This window comes from Salvia miltiorrhiza, chromosome 1 (assembly GCF_028751815.1).
Source record: "Salvia miltiorrhiza cultivar Shanhuang (shh) chromosome 1, IMPLAD_Smil_shh, whole genome shotgun sequence".
Taxonomy (NCBI): Eukaryota; Viridiplantae; Streptophyta; class Magnoliopsida; order Lamiales; family Lamiaceae; genus Salvia; species Salvia miltiorrhiza.
The window spans coordinates 55732098-55759072 of record NC_080387.1 but is presented as its reverse complement, the minus strand read 5'-3'; the positions used below and the strand labels follow the sequence as shown (position 1 = coordinate 55759072).

Sequence of the window (26975 nt, the reverse complement as noted above, 5' to 3'; positions counted from 1 at the left end):
AATTATTTTGCGACTTTCTTGAATGGGACTGTGGAGGGAGTGATGATGGCCTAAATAAAAACTCATTTTAAAATATAAATTATGAATTTATTTTAGTCCTTAGATTATGAAGATATATGATAGATTCATCACTTTGTTAAATGAATTTGTGGTTTTGGATTAGAATTTCATGAGGAGAGATGTTTTTTCTTTCAAATTCATCAACATTTTTCACATCAAATTTATCATGCATGTTACACATAGAATTCTTCACGGTTTCCTGGATTTGAACCTGAGTCTCATGTTATATACATCTATGGATTTCATTAGTTTAATTGTTGAATTTCATGTATTTGTTCATGTCTAATTTTCACTAGATCCCCATCCACCCGCTAAGACTTTTGGTATAAAACTTTAATCATTTTATCACTAAATATCAATACAACACATAGAAAAAAAAAAAAAGGAAAAAAGAATTAACTTTATATGTGAGTACCAATATGTCATATATATATATTGCATCTTTATGATAACAAATAAAGGCACAATTTTATCATTTCATCCTCTGCCTTTTCTCTTAGTGGGGAATAAACAAAGAAAACTATACAGGTAAGAGAGTGCTTCTCTAGCTACCATGTGGCGGCGCTCATAGGGTAGCAACCAAGAACTCGAACATAAATCGCCAGTTTCTGTGAATGTAATTAAAGCGTCAATCTCAAAATACAAGGTCATTAGTAGATATGGCACTCTAATAAATGTATATACATATGGATTAATCAACTCTAATTATAAATTATGAATAAAAACAATTGGAGTAATCCTAACTAATAGTTCAGAGTTAAACTCAAACGCAAAAAATCAAAATCACAATTTTTTTCATAAATTATAAAAATAATTGATAGTGTCAGACGGATCGAGTGGAACACCAAAATAAAATAGATGCTCCCAAGTGCGGAAACTTACTCCTGGACAAGAACTTTTTAACCTATGCAATTAAGTTAATCAAAATATATCATATACTCCCTCCGTCCACGAAAGAACTTCCTAGGAGGGAGTGGCACGCGTTTTAAGAGAAATATTATTGAGTGCATTAAAAGTGGAGAAAAAGTTGTAGAGTGTATTGGGAGTGGTGAAAAAGTATTATAATTAATATTGGGAGTTGTGAAAAAGTGAAAGTATGAGTTATTATAAGTGGTGGGGTATAGTCCAAAAATAGGTAGGAAGTTCTTTTGTGGACAACCCAAAAAGGAAAGATAGGAAGTTCTTTCGTGGACGGAGGGAGTATATTCTCATAATCCATGAATTCTCATGTATTGTTGTTTCTTTCGACAGCATCCATATAGTGAATCTTTTTTAGAGTTCAATTTTCATTGTTCCACATTCCCCAACTAAAAGAGAACAAGTGTTGATTTCAAAAAAATACTACTCCCTCAGCTGTCCCTTAAAAGTTTGCCCCAAAGGGAATGACACAGGTTTTAATAAAAACTGATAAAAGGTTGTTTGATGGTAGGGTCATGTGCAAAACTAGTGTTTCAAGTGTTACAATTGTAAAGTTGATGATAAGGTCATGTACAAAAATAGAAAATAAGAAGGTTGATGCAAACTTTTTAGGGACACCCTAAAAAGAAAATTGGATCAAACTTTTTGGGGACGGAGTGAGTAGTATGTACTTTTCCTAGAATGACTATTTAAATTACCACAGACCTGGAGACGCTCTAGAGCATATTGAGCTCTGGGCTCGATGACAGAGGCTTCAAAGTCGATGAAATACACATACTTAAAATTCCTGCATTTGACAATTAAATAGTATAAGGAAGCTAAAATAAAACTCCAAAGAATTTGAACTAAAAATTATATGAATGTATATAGAATTTAATTGAAAATGTAAACGATAGATAAAATGAACTCACATGTTGCTTCCATGTTTAAATCCATTCACAGCGTTAGGTGGAAGCTTTTGCAGTGGTCTGCTCTCAATCTATAATAAATTTAAATCAAAATGGGAAAATAAATTATAGGAGATCGACTTACAAACTTACAACCCGAAAGTACCCTAAAATCGCATTGCGGTGTATATTTATAACTCAATACGCTTTCATTTTTTTTGGGTGTAATTTAAAAGAAAAAAGAAAAAAAAAATGCTTTGACATAATTACAATTTTAAATTTCAAATTTTGGACACTATGGCAAATAATTAGACAACTTAAACATTTCGCTAATGCCACAACCTTTCGATTTTGTAATAAATTTGCCACTTCTAATTTCTTCCACGAGTTTGAGGCTGAGTTTCAACTTTCAAGGGGGGAAAAATAATACTTAATCATGTATCTTAATCTTATCATGAAAAGTAAAAGACCTCTAAGAATATAATAAAAATGTAAAATACACTCATTAAAATTTGTGGGTAAGTGTTGTAGTTTTCAAGTAAAGAATGTAAAATTGGAAATGGATTAATACGCTATAAAGGGAAATTACAATCAATTTAACTTAACCAAAAATAGATCTTACCTTGGAGATATGAATCCCAGTCTGAGCAAACACAGATAAGGCCTTGTGTAGTTCATCTGGAATGAAGGAAATGCTTGTCTAAAATAAAAGTGCAACAATAGAAAGTTATTCATATAATCATAAATAGTACGTATGGTACTGAAAAATATATTTTTAATTAGGAATAATGTGAGAATATATATTCTTGACATTTTAGTTCATCTTTTGAAGTTACGACTTTAATTACTATATGATTTAGTTCAGTTATCCTTTCATTATCTTGTAATTGAGTAATGAACTTTTATTTCAACTAATTGGATCATTGACCTTTTTATGTTGTGATTAGAATTCTTGATACAATTGGGTAATATATAGAATTGATAACTTTTATCATATTCTAATTTGGTCTCTTTGTGGATAGTAGGGGTGAGCAAAATATCCGAAATTCGAATATCCGATCCGAACCAAACCGAAATTTAAAATTTGGTTCGGATTTTTCGGATTTTCGGATCGGATCGGATTGAATTTTAAGCAAATTTCGGATTTTCGGATCGGATCGGATTGACACCTTAAAAATCCGAAAAAATCCGAAATCCGAATTATATTTATAATATAATTAATATTATAATATTATAAATAAATATATATAATTATTAGTTTTTAAATAGTTAAATATTTCTAAATTCTAACCTTATACTCTCATTTTGGTTGATTATAATTAATGGCTTGTTAATTATGACCTTAATTTGATTGTAATTATCTAATATGTTAGGTTGACATCTATTTCGGATTTTTTCGGTTTTCGGATTTTTTTTTTGACATTTCGAAATTTTTTTTCACATTTCGGGTTTTTCGGTTCGGATCGGATTTTATCCGAAATTTTTCGGATTTTTGGATTCGGATTTTCGGATAATACGGTTCGGATCGGATTGAATTTTAGAAAATTTTCGGATTTTCGGATCGGATCGGATCAGGCAAAAATCCGATCCGAAATCCGAATGCTCACCCCTAGTGGATAGTCATTTGTGTAAATAATAATATCAATAAAATTTTAATGATATACGTGCATGGTGCAATTGAACCAAATGTACTGATCATATTGACAAGCCCAAGTTTTGTGTTCTTTTTCTTTGTTGTGTCTAGGTCTAAATCGAGAGTCTTTGTGTGTGCTTTTTGCTTGTTTTTGTGTCTGAGAGGACACTTATTTGGCAGGGACTCGTGGATGCTATAATGGGCAATATGGAGCAAATCTGATGAGAAAAATGGAAGGCACCTCAATGATCAAGTCTAACGAAGCCTACAGGTTGGATGCAACCCACAGATCGAGAGTCACTTTTGTTGACCTGTTGGGCATGATGTTGATCGAGCAGGTAGTACCGCTCGAAGGAGGAATTCTATTGCGTCCTGAGCAGTTGGAGCTATTTCTGGAAGAGAGTGTTGCAGCTAAGGCTATTTGCCGCTAACCAAGAGGTTGGCCTGACTTACGCTCAGAAATTAGCATCCACCACGAGAGGCATCAAGGGTATGTGGAAGGGCAGAACGACGACAAAAATGAAGAACAGGGGAGCAATACATCATGACCAAGCATCCAGGGCTAGATGCTGACACGACAGATCCGATGCATAAAGAAGATGCGTGGGAATATTCCTTTCCCATGCGCTGAGAAGATATGAACAAAAGCTTGAAGATATGCACGGATCGGAGGGTGGAGTTTTATCAAAGGTAGAGTCCTTGCGCTTGTGGACTCTATCTCGGGCAGAAGAAGAACACTCCAGCCAGAGCTGCACTCTCCAAAACCCTAGCTGCGTGTAGGCCTTTGGCCCACGCCTGGATCTCTATATATACCTGTTCCATTTCGTTTTGAAGGTGTGCAGCGCACGAACTAAGGAGTAGGGGGCTAGTACCAAAAACAATCTTTATATTTTCTACATTTAGAATCTGTTTATGTTTAAGTCCCGATTTGGGCAAGACGTTTAGTTTATGCTTTATGCTGGCAGAGTAGCATCCTGCCTATTTTTCCATTATTAAGTAAGTTTACTTTATTTTATTTTCATGTCTTATTTATCCTTTGTTTTCGCAATTTACTTTATGTCTAGCTAAATTTATAAATCTGGGCAAGGCATTGATGATGTGGATATGAACTTATAAACTCGTGAGGTCTAATTGTGTGCTTAACTAATTGCATGTTGTGTTCCCGAAGTGCTGGGCATTATATCCAAGTGTCTAATTCGACTTGATTAGTTAACATGCCATTAATTAATTGAGTAGACTTAGATCACCAATAAATTAAGATTATAGGGTACGTACGATCACTGTGCGTCTTGAGAGTATTTGCGAGCCCGGGAGGTTGAAGTAGACTAAGGTCCGCCTAAGTTCAATATCGGGTCTATCTAGTTCTAAATGCTTCTCGATTTAATTGCATGCTCTGAGGTGTCCTATTGCATGGTTAAGTCGAGATGGTTTAATGGTATAGGGTGTCCCTTATCTTAAACACACTTAGGGGCCGTGTGATTTGCAGTTTAGGATTGATTAGGATTAAAATTATCTTGAGAAATTAGTGTGGATTAGTGTGGATTTATATTATTTCATGGGTGTTTGATATCATGGCTACTTAATCTTATATTATGTTTGATATCCATAGGATTATGTTGGATTATATTATCTAATACCAAAACTATCCTCAAATAATTTTAAAAATATCATGTGTGTCCACCATTACTTGGGCATTTGCATCGATATGCGTGAGGAAGGGTAGCAGAATTTTTATCCAACTTCTCAGTATTAAATTTATTCGAGGGGGGGTGGGCGGATTATTAGTATGGGTTAATCCCACAAAATAGCATGGAGAAGTAGGATTAAGTAGGAGTTGACCATATTAAATGCACATGATATCAAACATCACACTAATCTGTATTAATTTAATTTATCCTACCTGTAAACCCATATCAAACAGGTCCTTAAGGATATATTTTCTTAGATAATGGAAGTGCACGTGACAAGTGAGAATGAGGGCACATGTCATTGGTAAGTTATAACTGATAGACACAATATAGTAATGAATATCTTGACCAAGTAGCGAGTGTAAGAGATTATCCACAGATTCGACGTCTTGACCATATTGCTTTTTATTATTGATATTTATGTTCAGTGTTTTCAGTTTATTTAATTATTTTAAGCCAAGTTGAGTTTAGTCCCGAGAGGTGTCTCATGACCAAGACGATAGTCCATCCCAATCCTTTTTTTATTTTTGTTCGTGACAAGAGACAAGCTGCACCAACTCCATGTGGGATCGACCCTGCTTACCATTAGGCACTACGCCTGTTATTGGCAAGGTTATAAATTTATTTGTATGTTGACCAATACGACAGCTTCGATTAAAACCCGAAGTACGGTCGCGTCACATATCATAGATTCAAATTAAATAAATTTAAAGCTTAAAAACTCGATTAAACTAAACATATGTTCGAAAATCGAATTTCAAGAAAAGAAAAGCTCAATCGTACGTTTATTTAATTATTAGGATGTGTTTACTTTGATTGTAAAATTTTCATTGAAAAATGATGTATAAGGAAAGATGAGAAAGTATTATCTTTTCCTCCATTTTTATCATATCATGTTTACTAGAAATGAATTTTTTTTATCATATACTACATTTATCTTATACACTTGTTTACTTTGTTGGAAATGGGTGCATAAATTATTAAATTTACCATATTGCCCTTATTATATAAATTGTTGAAACCATATATATCTTAGCCTCTCAGGGGTAAATGTGAAAAATTAAAAAATTAAAATGTTGAAAAATATTTTCACACCACTACTCAAAGATAATATATACTTCTATCCAATATTGGAGAGAAAATTAGTGAAAATGAGCTGTCTGGTAAAATATTAAATGTTCGGATAAAATTTTCTATCATACTCCCTCCGTCCCGGCTTTTGGTATCTAGTTGAGAACGACAAGGGTTTTAATAAAGTGGTTGATGTGTTGTGAGTGGAATAAGAGTCCCGCATTTTATGTGAGAGTTAAAATAATTAAAGTAGAGTAAGGGCCCCACCCACTTTTACCAAAAATAGAAATAGATACTAAAAAGTGGGACGGCCAAAAAAGGAAAGTTGGATACTAAAAGCTGGGACGGAGGGAATAATAAATATTTAAAAATGATGAAAAAAATAGTGAAAAAATATATGTATTCTCTTATTTTCCATCAAAGTAAACGTAACCTCGTAAATGCAAGTCTACCTTATTATCATAGAAGAATGAGAATTAAAGTACTCCCTCCGTCCCTAAAATAAGTTCCTCTTTTTTCTTTTTGGGACGTCCCCCAAATAAGTTCCTCTTTTTTTCTTTCCATTTTTGGACAACTACCTCATCACTAATAATACTTTATTTATTCTTACTTTTCACTTTTTCACCACTCTCAATACTAATTATAATACTTTTTCACCTTTTCACCACTCTCAATAGTAATTACAACATATTTTTTTCCACTATCAATACATTTTACCATTTTTTCTTAAAATTCGTGCCGTCCCCAAAGATGAACTTATTTTGGGGACGGAGGGAGTACTATATTTTGAAAAAAGAAAAGATTTTGCATACTAGTACTTTATTGCGTCGGCAGGTTTGATGGATTCTTGACTTTGAAGGTCTCACTAAAAATAGGCGGTCTCATTTGAGCTTTCTTTTTTGTGCATTGCTTATGTGTTTTGGTATTTTGGGTTTTGGAGTGGCCTTGAGACGTCCGGAGCAGAAGTAAGGAGTGATTGCCGTCGGTGCACAAGGCACGGACAAGGAGCAGCTTCTATAAGTGCTTCGAAGCGGAGGAGTACATGAACGAATCGATCGAAACACACCAGAAAAAGAGAGATTCCGAGAATATGCAGGTATGATGAGACTGCATATTTGAGGAAAGCTTAAATGATTTGATAGGTGCTACTCATATCAAAAATATCTTTTTTCTTGTGATCACATGGAAGATACTTCAAGGTTAAGTGTGCTTGACTTGAAGCAATTGTTAGTCTATGGGGACAACCGTCTAAGTCTGGAGTCGAACTGTTACAGGCATGCTCAAGAGTTTTTTAAGATTTCTGATGCGCTAGAGTCTGATTTCAATCAGGTCAGGTTCTTTTGATGGTTGTTATCATTTTTGGATTTTGCTACTTTGTCTGTATATCCCTTTGTCAATTTTGTCCTTATGTTCCATGTATCTTTGTTTTTTATCTTGTCTGTTTTCCTGTAATAGACGATTAGACGGATACTCCTTTTCTTTTAAGGGAAAAGTATCAAATAAGCCCCCGTCGTGGTGGCCATTTTCACGTCTGGCCCCCTATAGTCGAAGGGGTATCAACTAAACCCCTAAACTAATTAAAATCAAATAATTTCCTCTCTCTGACCTAACGCCGTTAAGTGTCCGTTAACGTTTGGGTTTAATTGCACCCACTACTTCAGGGGTGGATCTGTACCTTATTTTATTTTTTTATTTTTTTTATAATTTCAGCAACCCACCCCCGGCATCAACTTAATCGCCCCCCGTACTCATCGGCTCTAACTTACACTTTGTCAGCTCGCACGCGCTCAATCTCTTGATCGTCGAGTGCTTACCGCCGACATGCAGCAGCATCACCAACTCCAGATGTGGACCTGGATCGAATCCTGCTTGGTCCAAATCCATATCCGTATTTTTTTACTTAGGTCAGGATCCGGTCCAAATCCATTAGGTCCAAAAAAATGAGATTCATGTCTAGATCCATTAGATTCACAGGTTCTCAAGTCCTGACCCGAAAAAGATAAAAAAGAATGGATTCGGGTCAGGACTCGAGAACCTGTGAATCTAATGGATCTGGACATGAATCTCATTTTTTTGGACCTAATGGATTTGGACCGGATCCTGACCTAAGTAAAAAAATACGGATATGGATTTGGATCAAGCAGGATTCGATCCAGGTCCACATCTGGAGTTGGTGATGCTGCTGCATGTCGGCGGTAAGCAGTCGACGATCAAGCGATTGAGCGCGTGCGAGCTGACAAAGTGTAAGTTGGAGCCGATGAGTACGGGGGGCGGTTAAGTTGATGTCGGAGGTGGGTTGCTGAAATTAAAAAAAAAAAAGTGCAGATCCACCCCTGAAGTAGAGGGTACAATTAAACCCAAACGTTAACGGACACTTAACGGCGTTAGGTCAGAGGGGGGAAATTATTCGATTTTAATTAGTTCAGGGGTTTAGTTGATACCCCTTCGACTATAGGGGGCCAGACGTGAAAAGGGCTACCACGACATGGGCTTATTTGATACTTTTCCCTTCTTTTAATGGTGTTTTTTCTACAGGGTTTTTACCATAAAGATTTTGATGAGGTTCGGGCCTTAGCTAGCGTCTCTATGCTATCATTAATTGAGTTTTTAGATTTTCTTTTTCTTTCAATAAATTTTTAATTCAACACACTAGTAAAATCACAAAATTTAAACGTACCTTAGAACGTGTATTTGTTGCTGGGAGAAGAGGTTCTCTTGCAAGTTTCAGAAAACGGGTAATGTTATTAGATCGGTCCTGCTTACAAATAAAACAATTTAGAAACAAAATCTCGACTCAAATGGTACAACTTAATATTATTATTATTATTATTATTGAATTTTTTTTATTAAATGACAATTTTATATAAAAAAGAAAAGAAAAAACCTAAAAAAAACCCTTGAAAGCACAGAAAGAGCAGACTAAGGGCCGAGTCTCATTAAAACCTTTTCACGGAAAACCCAGTGGTAAAAACCGTGAATAGGAAAAAGAGTACTCGTCTAGACACAAGACGAAAGTAGGGAATAGCTAAAGGAGATACAACTCCGAGATTCAGAATAACAACGAAAAAACAACCACCCATCAGTCCCAACTACCGTTTCTTACGCAGATGGCAATGCGAAGCCATGTCAAGGCGAACCGCAGCCCTAATCTCCTCAATCTCGTGCGGCCACCACCCTTCTGAACGTTGTTGGTTAGCCATAATATCTGCCGCCTTGTTTCCTTCTCTAAAGATGTGAGAAACCTGCAGCGAGAAAGCATCTAACATCTTTAAAATCCTATTCCACGCCGCCTTAAAACGCCAAGGCACATTCAAAGAACGAGTATTAAGAATTGATATCACGTAGGTGGAATCGGCTTCAATCCAAAGCTTGTGCCAACCACGATTGTGAGCAATTTGAATCGCCGAGATAACAGCCAGGAGTTCCGCTTCAAAGGCAAAACCCGAACCACCTTTGAAGTGAAAACAACCACGCACTACATTCCAGTTATCTCTAAACACCCCACCTGCAGCAATAGTTCCCGGAGCTCCCGTCGCTGAGCCATCAGTATTTACTTTGATCCACGGCGCCACCGATGGCCACCAATGCACCTCAACAAACTCCGGAGGAGGAGCACTCCTGGTAGTAACACCCACTGCCCGGAGAATCAGATAATCTGACCAAGAATTCGACATGTAACCTAATTTAGGAAAGTTATCATCAATCTCTTTGAAAGCAACTTTCACAGTGTGGATGACACGACTTGCTTCGAACTTTTGATTATCAAAGATACAATTGTTTCTCTGCATCCAGATGGCCCAGATGACCGTGATGATACCAGCTTTCCAGAAATTACCGGTGAGGGGACTAAGTTTATACTGCCAAGCTGCCACCAAAAAACTATGAATATCATTCTCTTGCAACCCTTGCGTGAAATTGAACCACCCAAGAAACGTAGCCCAAATATTCTGCACACGCTCACAATTCCAGAAAAGGTGATCCTGAGACTCACTTCCTTTTAAGCAAAGCAAACAGACGTTTGGCGTGATCATACCGTAGCGGATAAGGCGATCATAAGTCGGTACTCTATTATGAAGAAGACGCCAACAGATCAAAGAACGTCGAATCGGAATAAAAGATTCCCAAAGCCAAGAGCCCCAAGACGCCTTCGGAAAATGATGACAATGCTTGTTGAATGCGAGCGCAGTAGTGACATTCCCGTGCAACGAGGGTTTCCAGAAACGCACATCTCCCTCAGTACCAAGAGGAGTGAGTAAAATATCACACACTATCTCAGAAAAAGCATTAACAAAGGATTGCGTGAAATGCCAGAGCCCATCGTAGAAATAATCAGCCACCGATTGAGTAAGAAACGGAAGCATGAAATGCGGAATACCGCATTTATTCATAAGATTATACCCAAGCCAGTCGTCATACCAGAATGAAGTAGAAGCGCCGTCATAAATATACGAGTACGAATCCGCCACCAAACCATCAATTTCCTCACGTAAGCTCATCCAGACAGAAGAAGCAGCCACCAGAGATTTACAACGCCCAAAGCGATCGAGATATCTATCTCTAATCAAATCATATCCGAACTCACGCCCACCAACCACCTTCCACGCCATTTTCATTAGATAGCTCTTATTCATGAGCTCGAACGACCTAACCCCGAGACCTCCCTCCTCCTTAATCGAGCAGACCCTCTTCCAACTCACGGAACAAGATGGCGTCTGCTTGATGTTGCCAGTCCAAAGGAAATTACGGCAGCACGCATCGAGCTCCTTAATAAGAGCAGTCGGCCATCTATAAACCATCATGGAGTGCGTCAGGGAGCTTTGGATAACCGACCTGATCAGGCAAATCCTCCCAGCCATCGACAAGTGTAATCCCTTCCATCTCGCGAACTTGTTGATCACACGATCATGTATCGGTCGAAGATAGGAGGCATGCACACGACCCTTAAAGATAGGAACCCCAAGGTAAGTAATCGGAAAGTTGCCCTGAGAAAATCTCAATATTCTCCGAATAGCCCTGCAGGTCTGAGAAGGAACTTTGCTAGTAAAAAAAAATTGCGACTTATCCGGGCTCACAATTTGATCAGAGATTTGACCATAATATTCCATAATTTTCTGAATGGTATTAGCGTTCGTGACCGTGGCATGACAGAAAACCAGAATATCATCCGCATATAAAAGATGAGTTGGAAAATTAATTCCCTGTCTCATTTGCATCGGTGTAAGTGTGTCCGCGCTAACACAATTTGCAAAGAGCCTACCAAGAACATCCTCGGCGATTCCAAAAAGAATCGGAGAAAGAGGATCGCCCTGACGAACACCCCTTGAACACGCAAAATAACCTTTAAGCTGACCATTGTACAGAATAGAAATCCTAGCCGAGTGAAGCAGAATCTCAATCCAACTAATGAACTTTGAATCATAGCCAGCAACACGAAGAACGTTAAGCAGGAAATCCCAGCTAAGAGTATCAAAAGCTTTTTTGATGTCAATCTTGCAAGCCATGTTTTGACCACGACTCGTACGATGCATACAGTTCACGCCTTCGGACCCAATCAGAATACAATCGTGAATGGAACGACCGCTAATAAAACCAAACTGATGACGAGAAACATAAACAGCAGCAACCTGGCTCAGTCTAGACGCCAACACCTTAGTAATAATCTTGTAAAGAAAGTTGGACAAAACAATCGGTCTCAGATCCGAGACCGAATTGACGACATCTTTCTTAGGTATCAACACCAAGGTATTAGAATTGCAGCCTTGAGGAAGATAAGAATTCCGGAAAAAAGCTTGAACAGCACACCAAATATCCACTTTAATAATCGACCAACAATGCTGATAGAACTTACCCGAGAAACCATCAGGCCCAGGCGAGCTGTTCGGCTCCATCTGGAAAACCGCAGCAGAAATTTCCTCTTCATCCGGCAAACGAATGAGCAACTTATTATAACGATCTTCGACCATCTCCTCAATAACCGCCTCAACCGCCGTAATATCAGTATTAGTATGACTGCTAGTCGAAAACAAAGAAGAGAAGAAATCCACGATATGATCCCCAATAACCTTCTGGTCGTAATTCATATCTCCATTGATCTCCATGTGAGAAACGATGTTAGGTTTACGACGAAACCTAAGCATCGCATGAAAGAACTTCGTGTTCATGTCTCCATCTTGAAGCCAAGACACCCGGCTTTTTTGCTGTAAAAGCGAGCTCTGCCTGGAAAGCGCAACGTTGATCTTTGCTTGGGCTTCCACTTCTTTATCAAAGAGATCCTCCGTGTAACCATCCCTGGCAATCTGATCTTGAATCTCCAAAAGCTCTTGTTGAGTATTCATGATACAAGAATCAACATTTCCAAAAACATTCCGATTCCACGCGCGAAGAACCTGCCGAAGACGCTTTAATTTATGCATAACTTTAAAAATCGGGCAGCCAATCTCGGTATCCATCTGCCAGGACCCTTCCACCGTATGGAGAAAATCCGGATGTAAGATCCACATGTTAAGGAACTTAAAGAAATGATGGCGAGGAGGAGCATCCACCATGCAATGAAGAACAAGCGGGGAATGATCCGAGGTAATACGTGGAAGAGCTTGGACAAAAACCGAACTCCAGAGATTTGCAAAAGAGTCAGCAAAAATCGCTCTATCCAGACGAGACTCCACATGGGTAGGCATAAATCTACGACCAGACCACGTGTAATGCAGACCAACCGTAGGCGCCTCAATGAAACCGGTGGCTTCAATGAATTCACAGAACTCCGCACAAGCAGTAGAGTTAGGCATACAGTCACTACTTCTTTCATGGGCGCCTTTCACCGCATTAAAATCGCCAATAAAGACAACATTACCATCAATATGATCCAGAAGATCCAACCACAAACGCCGTCTGCCAGCATACGTGTTAACGCCATGCACCACCGCGATTTTGAAATTCCACGTCGACCATCTGCAGTTCATGATAACCACCTGCTCCGAGGAGAAAATCACATCATGAGTAACAGAAGGATGAGAAAAAACCCAAATATTCGAACTCATGTTGTCTCTTGAATTTTGAAAACAAGGAATAAGATTCAGAGAACGCCAAAATCTAGAAAAAGTCTTCTTGAGATTCGTCTTAGGCTCAATAATCCCAACAATAACAGGGGAGAAGGAGTCGCAATGCTCCTTTAAAACTCGTTTGGACTCGTCCGTAAGGCCCCGGACATTCCATACGAGGACATTCATCAAAAAGACTGAGAATTCGTGTTCGGGTTTTCACCCGATTCCACTTCAGCTGCCCAACTCTTGGCCGCCACATTATTCAGGGCTCTATCATTCTTCGAGCTCCCAGATGTAATAATGAAATCTCTAGGTTTATCTCCTGCTTCCCAAGCTTTGTAAAGTTTATTTTTGATGAAATCTTCAGCCTGTTGATTGGGTTGTTGGTTAGGTTGCTGCTCCACTGACTTCCGTAGACGACTCTTGATACTATCTTCCTCAAGAATCCTCGGTTTCCTTATTGCCAAATCTTTCGGCGGTCTCCCCCTTTTTTTCACCTGCGCCTCCGCCTCACAATTCCTGAAAGTTTCCACTATCCGCTGAGCTTTGATAGCGCTGTCCATCATCTTTTCTTGTTTCTCACAATTTTTATCCCGATTGACCGAACTTTCAAAAATGACAATCTGTTGTGAATCTTCTTCAGCCACTGTCTTGCCACCATCCGACTGCCCATCAGATTCATCTCCTGAATCTATCTCTTCCGTAGCCGGCACAGTGATCGCCTGTAAGATATCCGGACCTGACATCAATCTATCTCCATTGGCATCCTCAAAATCAACATTCCGATCAGTTAAAGCCAACGACTGATTGTGGTTCTTTGTTCCCCGCGGTGTCAGAATCTGCTCTTCTTCAACAACAACCTGTTCCAAAACCCCCAACTGATTTAGAATCTGCTCTTCTTCGACAGCCACCTGTTGAAAAACCCCAAATTGATTTTCAGTGATAATCTGCGGTCTGTGAGCTTGGTCAGTCCTATTCTGGTCCCAAGATTTTGGTTTCCAGTTAGGTGCCCTAACCTCCTTGGCAGCTCCCTTATTAATTATTTCCTTGTCTTTCACCAGCGACATATCTTTGGCCTTCTCATTCCTGCTGTCCTCCTTGGATTTTTTCTTCATTTTATTGCAGTTATCAATAGAATGTCCAGTGATCTTACACTTAGAGCAGAAGGCCGGTAGTTGTTCGAATTCAAATTCGACGTGAAAGGAACGTTCTTCCCCGTCAACCAGCAAAGCCTCCGGAAGAGGACGCGAGAGATCAATTTCCAACAAAATTCGAGCATAATGTCCAGCAGCACCACGTGCAGAAGCCCCATCAACTTTAATAGGCGATCCCATCGCCCTTCCAATACCCGTAATGACATCCAGAGTCCAAAATTCTAAGGGCAAATAATAAATGCGCATCCAAACTTCACAAAGTGATGAAATTTCTTTATAGGGGTCGAAGAATCTCACCCATTCGCGTAACCGCATGGTTCCGAAAGGTAACTCCCAAGAAGTGCTTTTCTGAACTAGCGTCTTGTCTTCAGCGGTATTAAATTTAATAGTGTAGAAGCTCTTTCCCATGGGGATGATTTGCCAATCATTGTCAATATTCCAAGCCACCTGAAGATCACGTTTAAGATCCGTGAGAAGACGCGGCTTCTCTCCTTTCCTAAGAAGAAGACGACCAATTAAAGCATGCTCAAATTGATTTATTTTGGGCAGCAGATGCTCTTTTGGCACCCTAAGCGTGGGTATTTCACCAGAGAAGTCCGGTTGCAGCGAAGTGAATCGATGAACAAGCACATCCGGCGTACGTTCAATTTGTCGGGGTCTCCTCAGAAGCGAAGCAAAAGAAGTGGTGCTCGGCCGGTGAAGCTCTGTCGCCGAGGCCTTCTTAGAATTGTCTCCCTTGATCAAATCCTGAACCTTAGTATTGGATGTAGTGAATTTATGAACCTGTGAATGTCCAGAAGGTCTATCAGCAAAGGACGTTGTCGTAGATTCCTCAGCCAAACCCTTTGAATATTCAACAGCAGATTTCTCTTTGTCGTGACATTCTCCATGGCCATGACGTTGAGTAGAGAAATTATTGGAAACTTGTGGCAGATTCAGCCCTGCCTTATCAACCATAATCAGCAACTGTTGTTGGTTGATTTGCATCGTAGGCGTAGGTGGCTTGCTCGGCGACATTGGCGGCATCGGTTGTGGCGTGCCGGCGATCTCAGCAAAGGACTGCATGGGCGGCGACTTGGCCGGTGAGCAGATCTCTTCTTCAGCGGCAGAGAGGTTCGGCAGCAGCTGCGGAGCTTCATCAGCGGCTGCGGCGGGAGCGGACCTTCGCCAGTTGCTGCGTGGAGACGTCGGAGGCGGAAGGGCGGAACGCTGGGTGGCTATGGGAACAGCCCGGTCGCCGGTGATTGGGAGATCCATTTCTCTCTCAGATCGCCTTAGGAACAGCGGTGCAGACTGTAGCGGAGACGGGAAAGGATTCGGTGGGGAATCGCGTTCTGCCGGAGCTGTTGACTGCGATTGCTGCAGACGAGCGACGTTCGTCTTCGTGAGACTGGAGCAGCGACTGGAGAGCGATCGAAGCTTGCCGTTGCGAACTCGGTCAGCTGGAGCGAGCTGCGCTTGCTGCGGAGGCGCGAGCGGCGGTGGTGGCCAGTGTCCGGCCAGCCAGCAGCGGCGAGCGGAGCCAGGGTCCGGCCAGCCAGCGACGGCGAGCGGCCCGGCAGCGTCGAACGGTCTGGCGTGCTCAGTCAAACACGCGTGCTCTCAACTTTTCGTCACTTTTTTCACGCGTGCCTTCTTTTTCTTATTATTATTATTGAATTGAACACACAACTCATGAAAAGAAAAGGTAAGAGTACCAAAAAAAAAGAATTGCTCATGTAATAAAAATTATTATTATTATTGTTTTAAACAAATATTAATATAATTTTTAGAGTTCTGAATCACACTTTATTATTATTATTATTATTATTATTATTATTATTATTATTATTATTATTATTATTATTATTATTTAATATAGAAAATCTGAATTAATTTAATTTTAGAATTAAGAATCATATAATTAACAGTAATTATGTACATTGTTGTTACTAAAAAATGATTTGAGAAATTTATGCATGTTAATTACAATTTAATTCTTACATATATTGATTAATTATATTTAATTAATGACACAAATTCATAATCCTAATAGCTGTTTTTGGTTGATTCAAACGCATGGCAAGGAATCTATTACTATGATTCATTTTCCGCGACATCATCTTCTCATGAATAATATTCCTAGTTAACATTGCTTCCCTGCCAAATAAACGAGTCTTAGTGTTTCTCAAGAATATCTTACTCTACAAAATCTCATTTGTTTACTTATTGGAATATCTCAAGACCCTCAAGACCCTTGATTATTTTTATTATTTAAATTAATTTGAATTGATTTATATTTCATTGAAATAATGAGATTAGAGAAAATAATAATCTAAAAAATAAAAATACTCAATCATACCTTTTATTAATCATTCAAAATAAACCTCCCTATATAGGCAGACTGCTCACTTCTCGGATGGGCAGCAGCCGAGTGTGAAGCAGTTGGTGGGTGTGCAGCAGAGGACGCCGGTTAATGAGCATCAGTCGGAGCAGACTGCTCACTTCTCGGATGGACAGCAGCCGAGTGTGGAGCGGCAGAGAGCGCCGGAGATGTTAAAGCAACCTTCTCCTGTGGTTTTGCAGCAGGAGAGGACTGACCAGCAGCACTTAACTCATTTATCATCGGAAGTGCATCAGCAGCAGCTGGGGGTAGAACATGAGGAGGAGTTGGATGATGGGAAAAAGAAAAGTCTCGATAACCAAATAAAAGTGCAGCGTTTGACTTCTTCGATTTTGCAGGTACCGGAGCAGACTAAGAGGCCAAGAGGGCGACCTCCTAAAACTGAGCAGATTCGAAAGCCTCCTATGGATGATAGTATTAAAGGGCGTCTTAGGAAGCCTCCTGAGGCATCAAATCCCAATTCGGAACGGATTCTTCAAAATAAACTAAATACCTCTTACGATGCAGGTCAGAATCCAAGAGATTACGTGGTGGATAGAGGTGGATCTTCCAGTGCTCGGTCCATGAGCAATATTGCTTCGCAAAGTTGGGCGGACGAAGTGGAAGCGGGTAATGCCGTTTCCAGTCATATTTCTTAGTTTTGATGAATATGCTTTCTTGGAATGTCCGTGGTCTTACGGATGAATCTAAGAATCTCCTTTGGGAGCATTGTCGTACTTTTTCTCCGATTTTTGTTGGTATTATTGAGCCGAAATCGGATTTTAAAAAGACTAATTTCAGTTTTTGGTCTTCGATTAATTTGGTACCTGGTCATCAAAATATGCGGCAGGACAGGTGCTCAAATATTTGGGTTTTCCACCATCCTACTGTGATTTTCAGTTTGGTTTTCTCGTCGGAACAGACGATCATTGCAGATTGTTTTTGGAATTCTATGAATTTTCGGGTGGCTGTGGTTCATGGTGCGTCTAATCATGTTGAGAGGAGATCTCTTTGGTCGGATCTCATCAGATTCTCTAATGGAAATATGGTGATTTTGGGGGATTTTAATGCCGTTAAAGGAGCACATGAGAGGATTAGCAGTCGTATGCCTGATCGGACTTCCTGTCGTGAGTTCTGTGATTTCATTGATGATATTGGCTTTATTGAGTCTTATACCGTTGGTCTCCGGTATACTTGGTCTGGTCGTCGTTTTATGCCGAGACATGTGGAATCTTTTCTTGATCGGGCCCTTTACTCGGAGTCGTTCGCTAATCTGTGGCACTCCATTCATACTCAAAATTTGGCGCGGATTACTTCAGATCATTCTCCGATTGTGGTTCAGTGCTGTTTACCGCCCCAAACGAGACATAGATTTTTTAGATTTTTGAATATGTGGGCTATGCATCCTGATTTTCTGGGCATTGTGGAGGGATCCTGGAGCCAGGATACCAGGATTTTGTGTCCGATTTATAAGGTGATGGTTAAGCTAAAACGGCTTAAACGTGAGCTGCAGTCTTGGAATAAAAGCTCGTTTGGACATGTTGATACATTGGTGGCTGAGACTCAGAAGGAGTTAATGAATATTCAGATGGATATCTCTTTGCACGGTTATACGGAGGAGTTATTTGACAAGGAGGTGCAGGCTCAGGCCAAAATCAATGTTGCTCTGTCTCGAAAAAATTGTTTGCTGCAGCAAAAAAGCCGCGTTACGTGGTTGACTGATGGTGATAGAAATACTGAATTTTTCCATGCTATGCTTCGTTATAAGCATAAACCTCGTGTTACCTCACATCTTATGATTGACGGGAACAGAGAGTCGAACCAGGATAAAATTGGTGATCACATTGTTGACTATTTCACGACTCTTTTTACTGAGGATAGCGGTTCTGATGCGGGTATTGAGGCTGTTGAGGCTGTTATTGATCCAGTTATTTCTGATGGCCATAATGATGTTCTCTCAGCTATTCCTTCCGATGAAGAGATTACTGCTGCTGTCTTCAGTATGGATTCGGATAGTTCCCCTGGCCCTGATGGTTTTTCTGGAAAGTTTTATCGGGTTTGTTGGGATATTATCAAGCAGGACATTTGGGTTGCGGTTCGTACGTTCTTTATTGGTTCGTATCTCCCATCGGGGTGTAATTCGAGTACGCTGGTTCTCATTCCTAAGAAGGAGAATGTCGTTTCGGTTTCTGATCTTAGGCCTATTGTTCTTTCTAATTTCTTGTTCAAGATCATCTCGAAAGTGCTGGCTTCTAGACTCAGTGTGATTGCGGCCATCTACGTCTCTCAGAATCAGTTTGGTTTTATCAGTGGTCGTTCTATTCATGACTGTATTTTGATGGGATCGGAAGGTTATAATTGTATGAAGCGTACGAGTAGAGGTCAGAATATGGCTTGTAAAATTGATATCCGCAAAGCTTTTGATACTCTTCGTTGGGATTTTCTGTTGAATGTTCTTAGAGCCAGTGGTTTTGATGGGCGTTTTATTAGCTGGATTAAGATCATCCTGGATTCGGCTCGGCTTTCTATTCTTTATAATGGTAAGCTTCGTGGTTATTTTGGCTGCTCACGTGGAGTAAGACAGGGTGATCCTCTTTCTCCCATTCTTTTTGGGATTGCTGAGGATGTTTTGGGTGCTCTTTTTCATAATTGTGTTACTTCTGGTCATCTCATCCCCATGACTATGACTCGCTCTCAGTCTTTTCCAACACATCTTCTTTATGCGGATGATATTTTGGTGTTCTGTAAAGCTTCTGTCAGGAATGCGAAGACGATTAAGAAAATTCTTGATTACTACAGTTGGGTGTCTGGGCAGGTCTGCAGTGCGGAAAAGTCTCATATTTATTTCTCGGCTAAAGTTCACACCGTCACTAAACGTTCCATTTTGAGGGAGTTGAGCTTTGTTAATGGTGCGGCTCCGTTTACTTACTTGGGGGTCCCGATCTTTGAGGGACGTGTCAAGGCTTCTTACTTCAGGCCGATTTATGATCGGATTGTTGCGAAGTTCTCTAGATGGCGTGGAAGGCTTCTCTCTATGGCGGGTCGTCTTTGTCTGGTCAAGTCGGTCATTCAGAGTTCTATTACACATTCTATGATGGTGTATAAATGGCCTAGATCTTTGCTTAAAGAGTTAGATGAGAAATGCCGTAATTTTATTTGGACTGGTGATATTAGAACGACGCCATATTGTTCAGTGAGCTGGAGCCGCGTTTGTGCCATTAAGGAAGAGGGGGGTCTTGGAGTTAGATCTTTTTCTTTAATGAACAAATGCTTTTTAATGAAGATAGCTTGGAAGCTTATATGTGGTAAGGGCTTCGGTTTTCTGATGTTGCATGGCCGTTATTTGGACGATTTTAGCCAGGTGAGATGTAAATCCATTTCTTCTTCTGTTTGGCTCGGTCTGAAGGAGGAGGTGAGTGATCTTGTTGATAACTCTTATTGCTACATTGGGGATGGAACGACCACGAACTTTTGGTGTGATGACTGGTTGGGGTACAAGATTAGTGATAAATGTAAAATTCCTCATTATGTTGCGGATCTTCTTGCTCACTCTGTGGCTGATTATTTTTATGATGGTATCTGGCATTTCACTCAGGAGTTTATTAATAATTTTCCTGAGATTGTTGGGGACATTTTGATTCTTCCTATTGGTGAGGATTCTGATACTCGGTATTGGAAGCCTTCTCTGCATGGTACGGTCACTGCTGCGCTTGCGTTTACTAACAATTGTCATAGGTTTCCTCGTGTCAGCTGGGGTTCTTGGATTTGGAAACCGTATATCCCTGTGAGACGGTCTTTGATATGTTGGCGGATTCTGCATGATAGACTTCCTACCTATGATCGTTTGATTAGACATGGTATGATTATGCCCAATCACTGTGTTTTCTGTTTTGCTTCTGGCGAAACTATGGATCACATTCTATGGTCTTGCAGCCGTGTTCAGCCTATTTGGATGGAGTTCTTGAGCTGGTTCCAGCTAACTGGGGCTGTTGTTGCCATTGACATTCACAGCTTTTTAGTCGGGGCTTGGGCCTATAAGTTTAGTTCTCAGCTGGATAGTTATTGGAGAGCTGGCATCATTGCTATTTTATGGGCTATCTGGATTCAAAGGAATTCCTGCATTTATGACAATAAAAGTTTTGATCATAGGCGGATCATCCATATCGTCAAGGTTTCTTTTAAGGAGATGGCGAATAACTTTAAGCTTGGTCATATGGATAATTCTTGGAAAGATTATACTATTCTCAGAGCCATTGGTGTTGCTACTCGTGCGGCTCCTCCGCCGGAGTTTATCAATGTTCATTGGTGGCCTCCGGTGCCTCCTTGGATTAAAGTTAACACGGATGGTTCTGCGATGGGAGCTCCGGGTAATATTGGTGCTGGTGGGGTCTTTCGTGATAACTTTAGTTGGGTTCGTGGTTGCTTTCATTATAAAGGGGGAGTGGGCTTTGCCTTTGAAGCGGAGCTCCTTGCGGTCATCAAAGCCATTTTTATTGCTCATGATAAGGGATGGAATTATTTATGGATTGAGTCGGATTCGATGTATATCGTTCACTTGCTTAAGGAGCGATCCACTGCTGTGCCTTGGCGTTTTGTTGCTTTATGGAATAAGGTTCTTCGTCTTCTTACTGCTTTTTGTCTTCAGGTTTCTCACATTTTTCGTGAGGGTAACAAAGTGGCAGATATTATGGCAAATTATAGCAGAGAGGAGGGTTGGTGGCCTTATGCTATTGAGGATATTAAAATAGCTGTAAGTCTTGATATGGCTACTCATAGTCACATTCGTTTGAGATGATGGGTTTGTTTTGGTGGTCGTGGTGTAGGAACGTCTTTTATGGCTTTTTACAGTTTTCTGGTACGCTAGATTCTGGGTCATATAAGGTCGGGTTCCGTTGGTTGCGTCGTGGCGTTTATTTTGCTGGCGACAGGAGTTCTTTGGCGAGGCGTTTGGTTTTGCATTTATTTCCGTCGTTTCCTTCGTTGATGATGGCGGGGACGCCTTCTTTCTCGAACTTTCTCGGTTGTTGCATAGGCCTTCTGGCTGTTTGGTTTCTTTTTCCTATTTTTTGCATCTCGGGGCTGGTTTTTCCTCTTGCCTTTTTACTTTGTTTCGGTTCTTTTTGGGGATTTGGGCCAGGTCTACTTCAGGGCGATGGTTAGGCCGGAGTTCTGGAAGTAGTCCTTTCCGCCCTTTTCTCTTTTGTGTGTTTTCGTCTCTTGACGAGTACTCTTTTTCCTCTTCAAGGTTTTTCCCAATGGGTTTTCTTTGAAGAGGTTTTAACGACGCTCGACCCTTAGTCTGCTTCTCTGTGCTTTCAAGGGTTTTTCGAATTTTTCTTTTTCTTTTTCTTAATAAATCCGCATTTTAATAATAGGGAGTAATAAAAGTGTTACCTTTCATAAAAATAAATAAATAAAAATAATAAAAAAATTGCAACCTGAAATTTGTGATCAAGTATGTTTAGGCCATAGAGTTGTGCGGCACGAGCACTAGCAATAGCCCCGTTCTCTTGAACGCCGCGGGAGGCTACTATCTTCACTTGAAAATTGCATTTTAATATTCAGTTAGATTAGATGATGCTAGCTTCACCTAAACTAATTAATGTTCATAAATTAACTCCATATACTTGAGAAGCAAATTTTAATATCCCCTGCATTGATATTTCAACCAAATTCAAACTAATGCGGCATCCACGTTGGCGAGTTTTTGTCTTCAACTTTGATTAATTAAATCTCAAAAAAAAAAATCTCTCCCGTATTAATTAAATTAAGTTATCCATTCACGCTTGAGATAAAGATTTTTTTTTCTAGATATAATATTTTCGCAAAAAAATTAATTCTCAATAAAACTAAAATATTCGAATCACCTCAATTACACCGAACATCCTTCTTGCACTGAGAGAAATTCAAAATCATGAAGAGGAATTGGAAAATTTATAAAGTTCACGAGTATATTAACTCTAAAAGATAATTATTTTCTTTAAACAGAGAGTGAGTTTTTTTAATATAGTAAAGAGATGTAGTTTTGAAAGTTTTTTTTTTTGAACAAGTAGTTTTGAAAGGTTAATTAATAGCTTGATACTAAAATATAATTTTCCCATAAAAATCTAATGAGAGAAAAAAAAAGAGAGAGAGAGAGAGAGAGAGTATTGCCTGCGCCGCGACACCAGTATTATGAGTAGGAATTGCAGCTACCCCCAACATGTTTAGCGACATTTGACACTGAAGGAGTGCCTGCAAAGTATAAGCAATTATGATATATTCCTCTATTAGAGAGAGATAGAGAGAGAGACCTGTGGATGGCTGAAGACGGAGGTGAGGTGGTGTTTTGCAGCAGCTGGCAGTGCTAGAAGGCAGTGGTCGACAAAGAGATGAGTTTCGCCGACGACGTGAAGTGTGTGGCGGAGCAGCAAGTCGTAGTTAGTGTGTACACTGCCGACGATTGAGTTCTCTATTGGGATCACTGCCTCCTCCGCCCAACCCCTTTCCACCGCCTGCACCTCTCAATCAAATACATAAATTATTTTTCTACCAATTGAATTAATTTATCATTTAAGATTCCAATATTCTAGGTGGCGATTTTTTTTAATCTATAATTTTTCACGGCGAATTCATAGTGTCATAATAAACTCATCTTATACTATAATTGCAGTTTGTATCATAACTACTCTGAATCATCATCATCATTATATATAATGAGAATAATTTCATTCAACTATATAAATGTCATTTACTTGTATGGCATCCTGAAAGTGCTGGCACTGGAGTGTCTCGCAATTCGGGTATGCTTTAAGCGCCGCAGCCTCCCCATATGCTCCTGGAACACCCTGCACCACGATCTACGTCAAACCCAGAGAGAGAGAGAGAGAGAGACAGACAGACAGACAGACCTGGTAGGCGATACGAAGCTTTGAAATGATATGATGGTTTTGGAGATCATGATGACGAGGCATTATTGTAGCCGAAATGAAATTGGTAAGTTTTGGGGAATAAATTTGGCTTAGTACCGGAATTTTAGTTGAAGCGCTTTGAGAGAGCATCATGATTGGTGAGAATGCAATGCAATTTGACGGATAATTTTGCTTTTCGGAAATTTTGATTGTAAACCCTCCTGTTTATATCGTGTAAGCAAAAAAAAAGAAAAAAAAAAGAAAAAAAAAAGAAAAAAAGAAAAAAAAGGCGTAACTAAAGATCTACTTATTGTAGTTCTTTAGACAAGCAATTGACCAGGGTCCAGGGATGATATTTTAGCCCGCAATCTAATGTTGTAGTTGTTTGGTAGTATGAATTCATTCAATGGTTATTTATATAAGTCCAATTACTAATAAATGATATTCTTTTCATTTTTGTTATTTTAATCCGTTCATAATATTATTTTCACTTCCATTTGTAACTGCACGATCCACAAAAACTCCAATCACAACAATAGTGGAACACACACTTCACTCACAATAATACCCAATATTATAAAATATTATCCATCACTTTTTTAAAACTCGTGTTGTCTGAAAAGTGAAAACGATATTGTGAATGGTAGAAATTATTTAGTTCGTAGAACAATTTTCCTTTTACTCATTTCCCTCATTTTTTGTTTTAGTTTTCTTGAAGTTTTAACGTTTGTAGTTGTCAATCAACCCCTTTGAAAATGATCGAGTCTAGATCGATTTTAGGATTAACAGATAAGTAGCCTGTTCAAATTCGATAGAGATATATTATTATATAAATTTGTGAAATTATTTAATGTAATTTTTGATTTATTAATTTCATTTTATTAAAATAGAGTATTAAATGAAATATTTTTAAAATAAAAAATTATAACATTAATTTGAAATTTATCTAAATTAGATGTCTTACTAGATTATAACCCGTCGAAATTCGACGGGAAATTATTTTAAATTATCATTTAAATTTATGATATTCCCTCCATCCTTCAAAATTATGCATATCTTTTCTTTTTTGTACGGCCACCAAAATTATGCATACCTTATTGTTAGACATTACCCCTCATATAATTTTTACAATTTTACCCTTTTAACTTACACTATTTACTCATAATCTATTTAACAATACCCTCACTGTGGGACCATTTCTCCACTATCATTACTACAAACTTTCATGCATAATTTTGGGGGATGGGGGAGTATTATTTTTCTATAAATAATTATTTATATATAAATTATTTTTAAATTTATTTAATTTAAGGTAATATAGTTGAAATTATATTAATTTGAATCCTATTCCTCAATTAAATGTTAACCTTTTGTTAGAATAATAAATATTCTTTTTATATAAATTTTTATTTAATAATATTTTGGAAAAAAGTCAATATTGAAGATTTTATTTCATCTGAGCATCATCTCGTCTGAACCATCCTGTAGGATCATATCATCATCTAAAGCCCGGAAGACGACATCTAATGTTTAAACACCAGACTTCTGAGCATCATCTCGTCTAGACCTTAAAATACAAAAAATGAAATTTTATGCGTCAATTTTTTTAACATCACTAACTGGAGGTTTAAAAATCTAATTTGACTTGTGAGATTGTATGATTTGGAGCTTCTAATATCATAACTAACTTGTAAACATCATTTTGTATGAAACTTGAAAAATTCTTGACATACTTTTATGCATTATTAGCTTCAAATATTATAATTGGATTCCAAGAATCATCTCATTTGGAGTTTGAAAGAACAAATTTAACTTGTGAGTATAAACATTTAATTGGGTTCCGAGAATCATCTCGCTTGGAGCAATTCAATTTGTATTAGTCTCAATCATTCCGCCAATTAAATATATATTTTTAATTTGGAGAGCAAGAGCTTCTTCTTGTATAAGTTTTATTTTAGTGAAACCTTATAAAAAAATATCAATGTGAAATGAGGTGATTTATATGAATTCTTCACTCGATTGAGATTATTATAAATTTAATACATAATTAAAGATTTCTAATGTATTTTAACATCATATCCTATATTGTTCTTTATCTAAATTCTTCATTTATGCATTACTAATTTCACAATTTATCTATTATTATTATTATTATTATTATTATTATTATTATTATTATTATTATTATTATTATTATTATTATTATTATTATTATTATTATTATTATTATTATTATTATTATTATTATTGATGAAACTGAAACAAATAAAGTTTTTAGATATGAAAAATATATTTTTCTTCCCTATACAAATAAAATGTACGGATATATTTTATAAAAAATAAAAATAAAATTTTAATTATTTTGATAGACATAAAATAAGATTTTGTTTTAAAGTAATCGAGTTATAGAATTTGTGCCTTATTATTCAAACATGTAAATCAATGACCGAACCCGTTTATAATTTATATACACGTGCATGTTTCAATTCAAATCACAATTTAAAATTTATTTTATTGAAAATTAAGAAGATAAATATTATATATATATATATATATATAAATTCATACAGTATAATATATTGCAACATATACATATAATATATACGCTTTTGAGAAATATAAAATTAATAACAAAATACACTTAATCACTAACGTTCAATTAAAATAATTTATTGTATATAAGTAATTTTTTCTTGTTAGACATGTAAATCTAAATTTTATCGAGATAAAATAAATAATAAAATTTATTAATTTAGATCATATGTAAGTTATTATTATTATTATTATTATTATTATTATTATTATTATTATTATTATTATTATTATTATTATTATTATTATTATTATTATTATTGTTAAGATTAATTTTTATCGAAATAAAATAAATAATAAAATTTATTAATTTAGATTATATGTAAGTTAATATTATTATATATATACACATTTATTATTAATTATATTTATTAAGATTAATGAATCTTTATATGGAATGTAATAGTTAATTAATTAATAAATGATGAAGATTATATATGGTAAATTTTGAAATGGTGAGATTTTAGATATGCCACATAGGTTAAGGCTTAATCCTATTATATAATAGATGAAATGTATATCTAAACGGCATATTGACTCACAAAATTTTAAAATAGAAACTACAATATTTATTGAAAGTTACCTAAATTTAGATGTTTGTAGCTGTAACCAATCATTGAAAAAAAAATAAAAAATAATATCAAATGACTTCACCTTACAACACTTGAATAAACTATTAA

At 37.8% G+C, this 26975-nt stretch overlaps 1 protein-coding gene across 1 annotated transcript; it reads right to left on the bottom strand.

Moving 5' to 3' along the window:
• Positions 1 to 434: 434 nt before the first annotated feature.
• Positions 435 to 23951, bottom strand: LOC130996700 (arogenate dehydratase/prephenate dehydratase 1, chloroplastic-like). The gene is made up of 10 exons (XM_057922007.1): positions 23704 to 23951; positions 23548 to 23640; positions 23107 to 23307; positions 22967 to 23047; positions 22252 to 22347; positions 8935 to 9012; positions 2488 to 2565; positions 1890 to 1957; positions 1684 to 1765; positions 435 to 668 (listed from the first exon to the last, which is right to left on the bottom strand). The coding sequence occupies exons 1-10, from the start codon at positions 23854 to 23856 to the stop codon at positions 609 to 611; spliced, it is 990 nt and encodes a 329-aa protein (XP_057777990.1). The 5' UTR covers positions 23857 to 23951; the 3' UTR covers positions 435 to 608.
• Positions 23952 to 26975: the final 3024 nt, after the last annotated feature.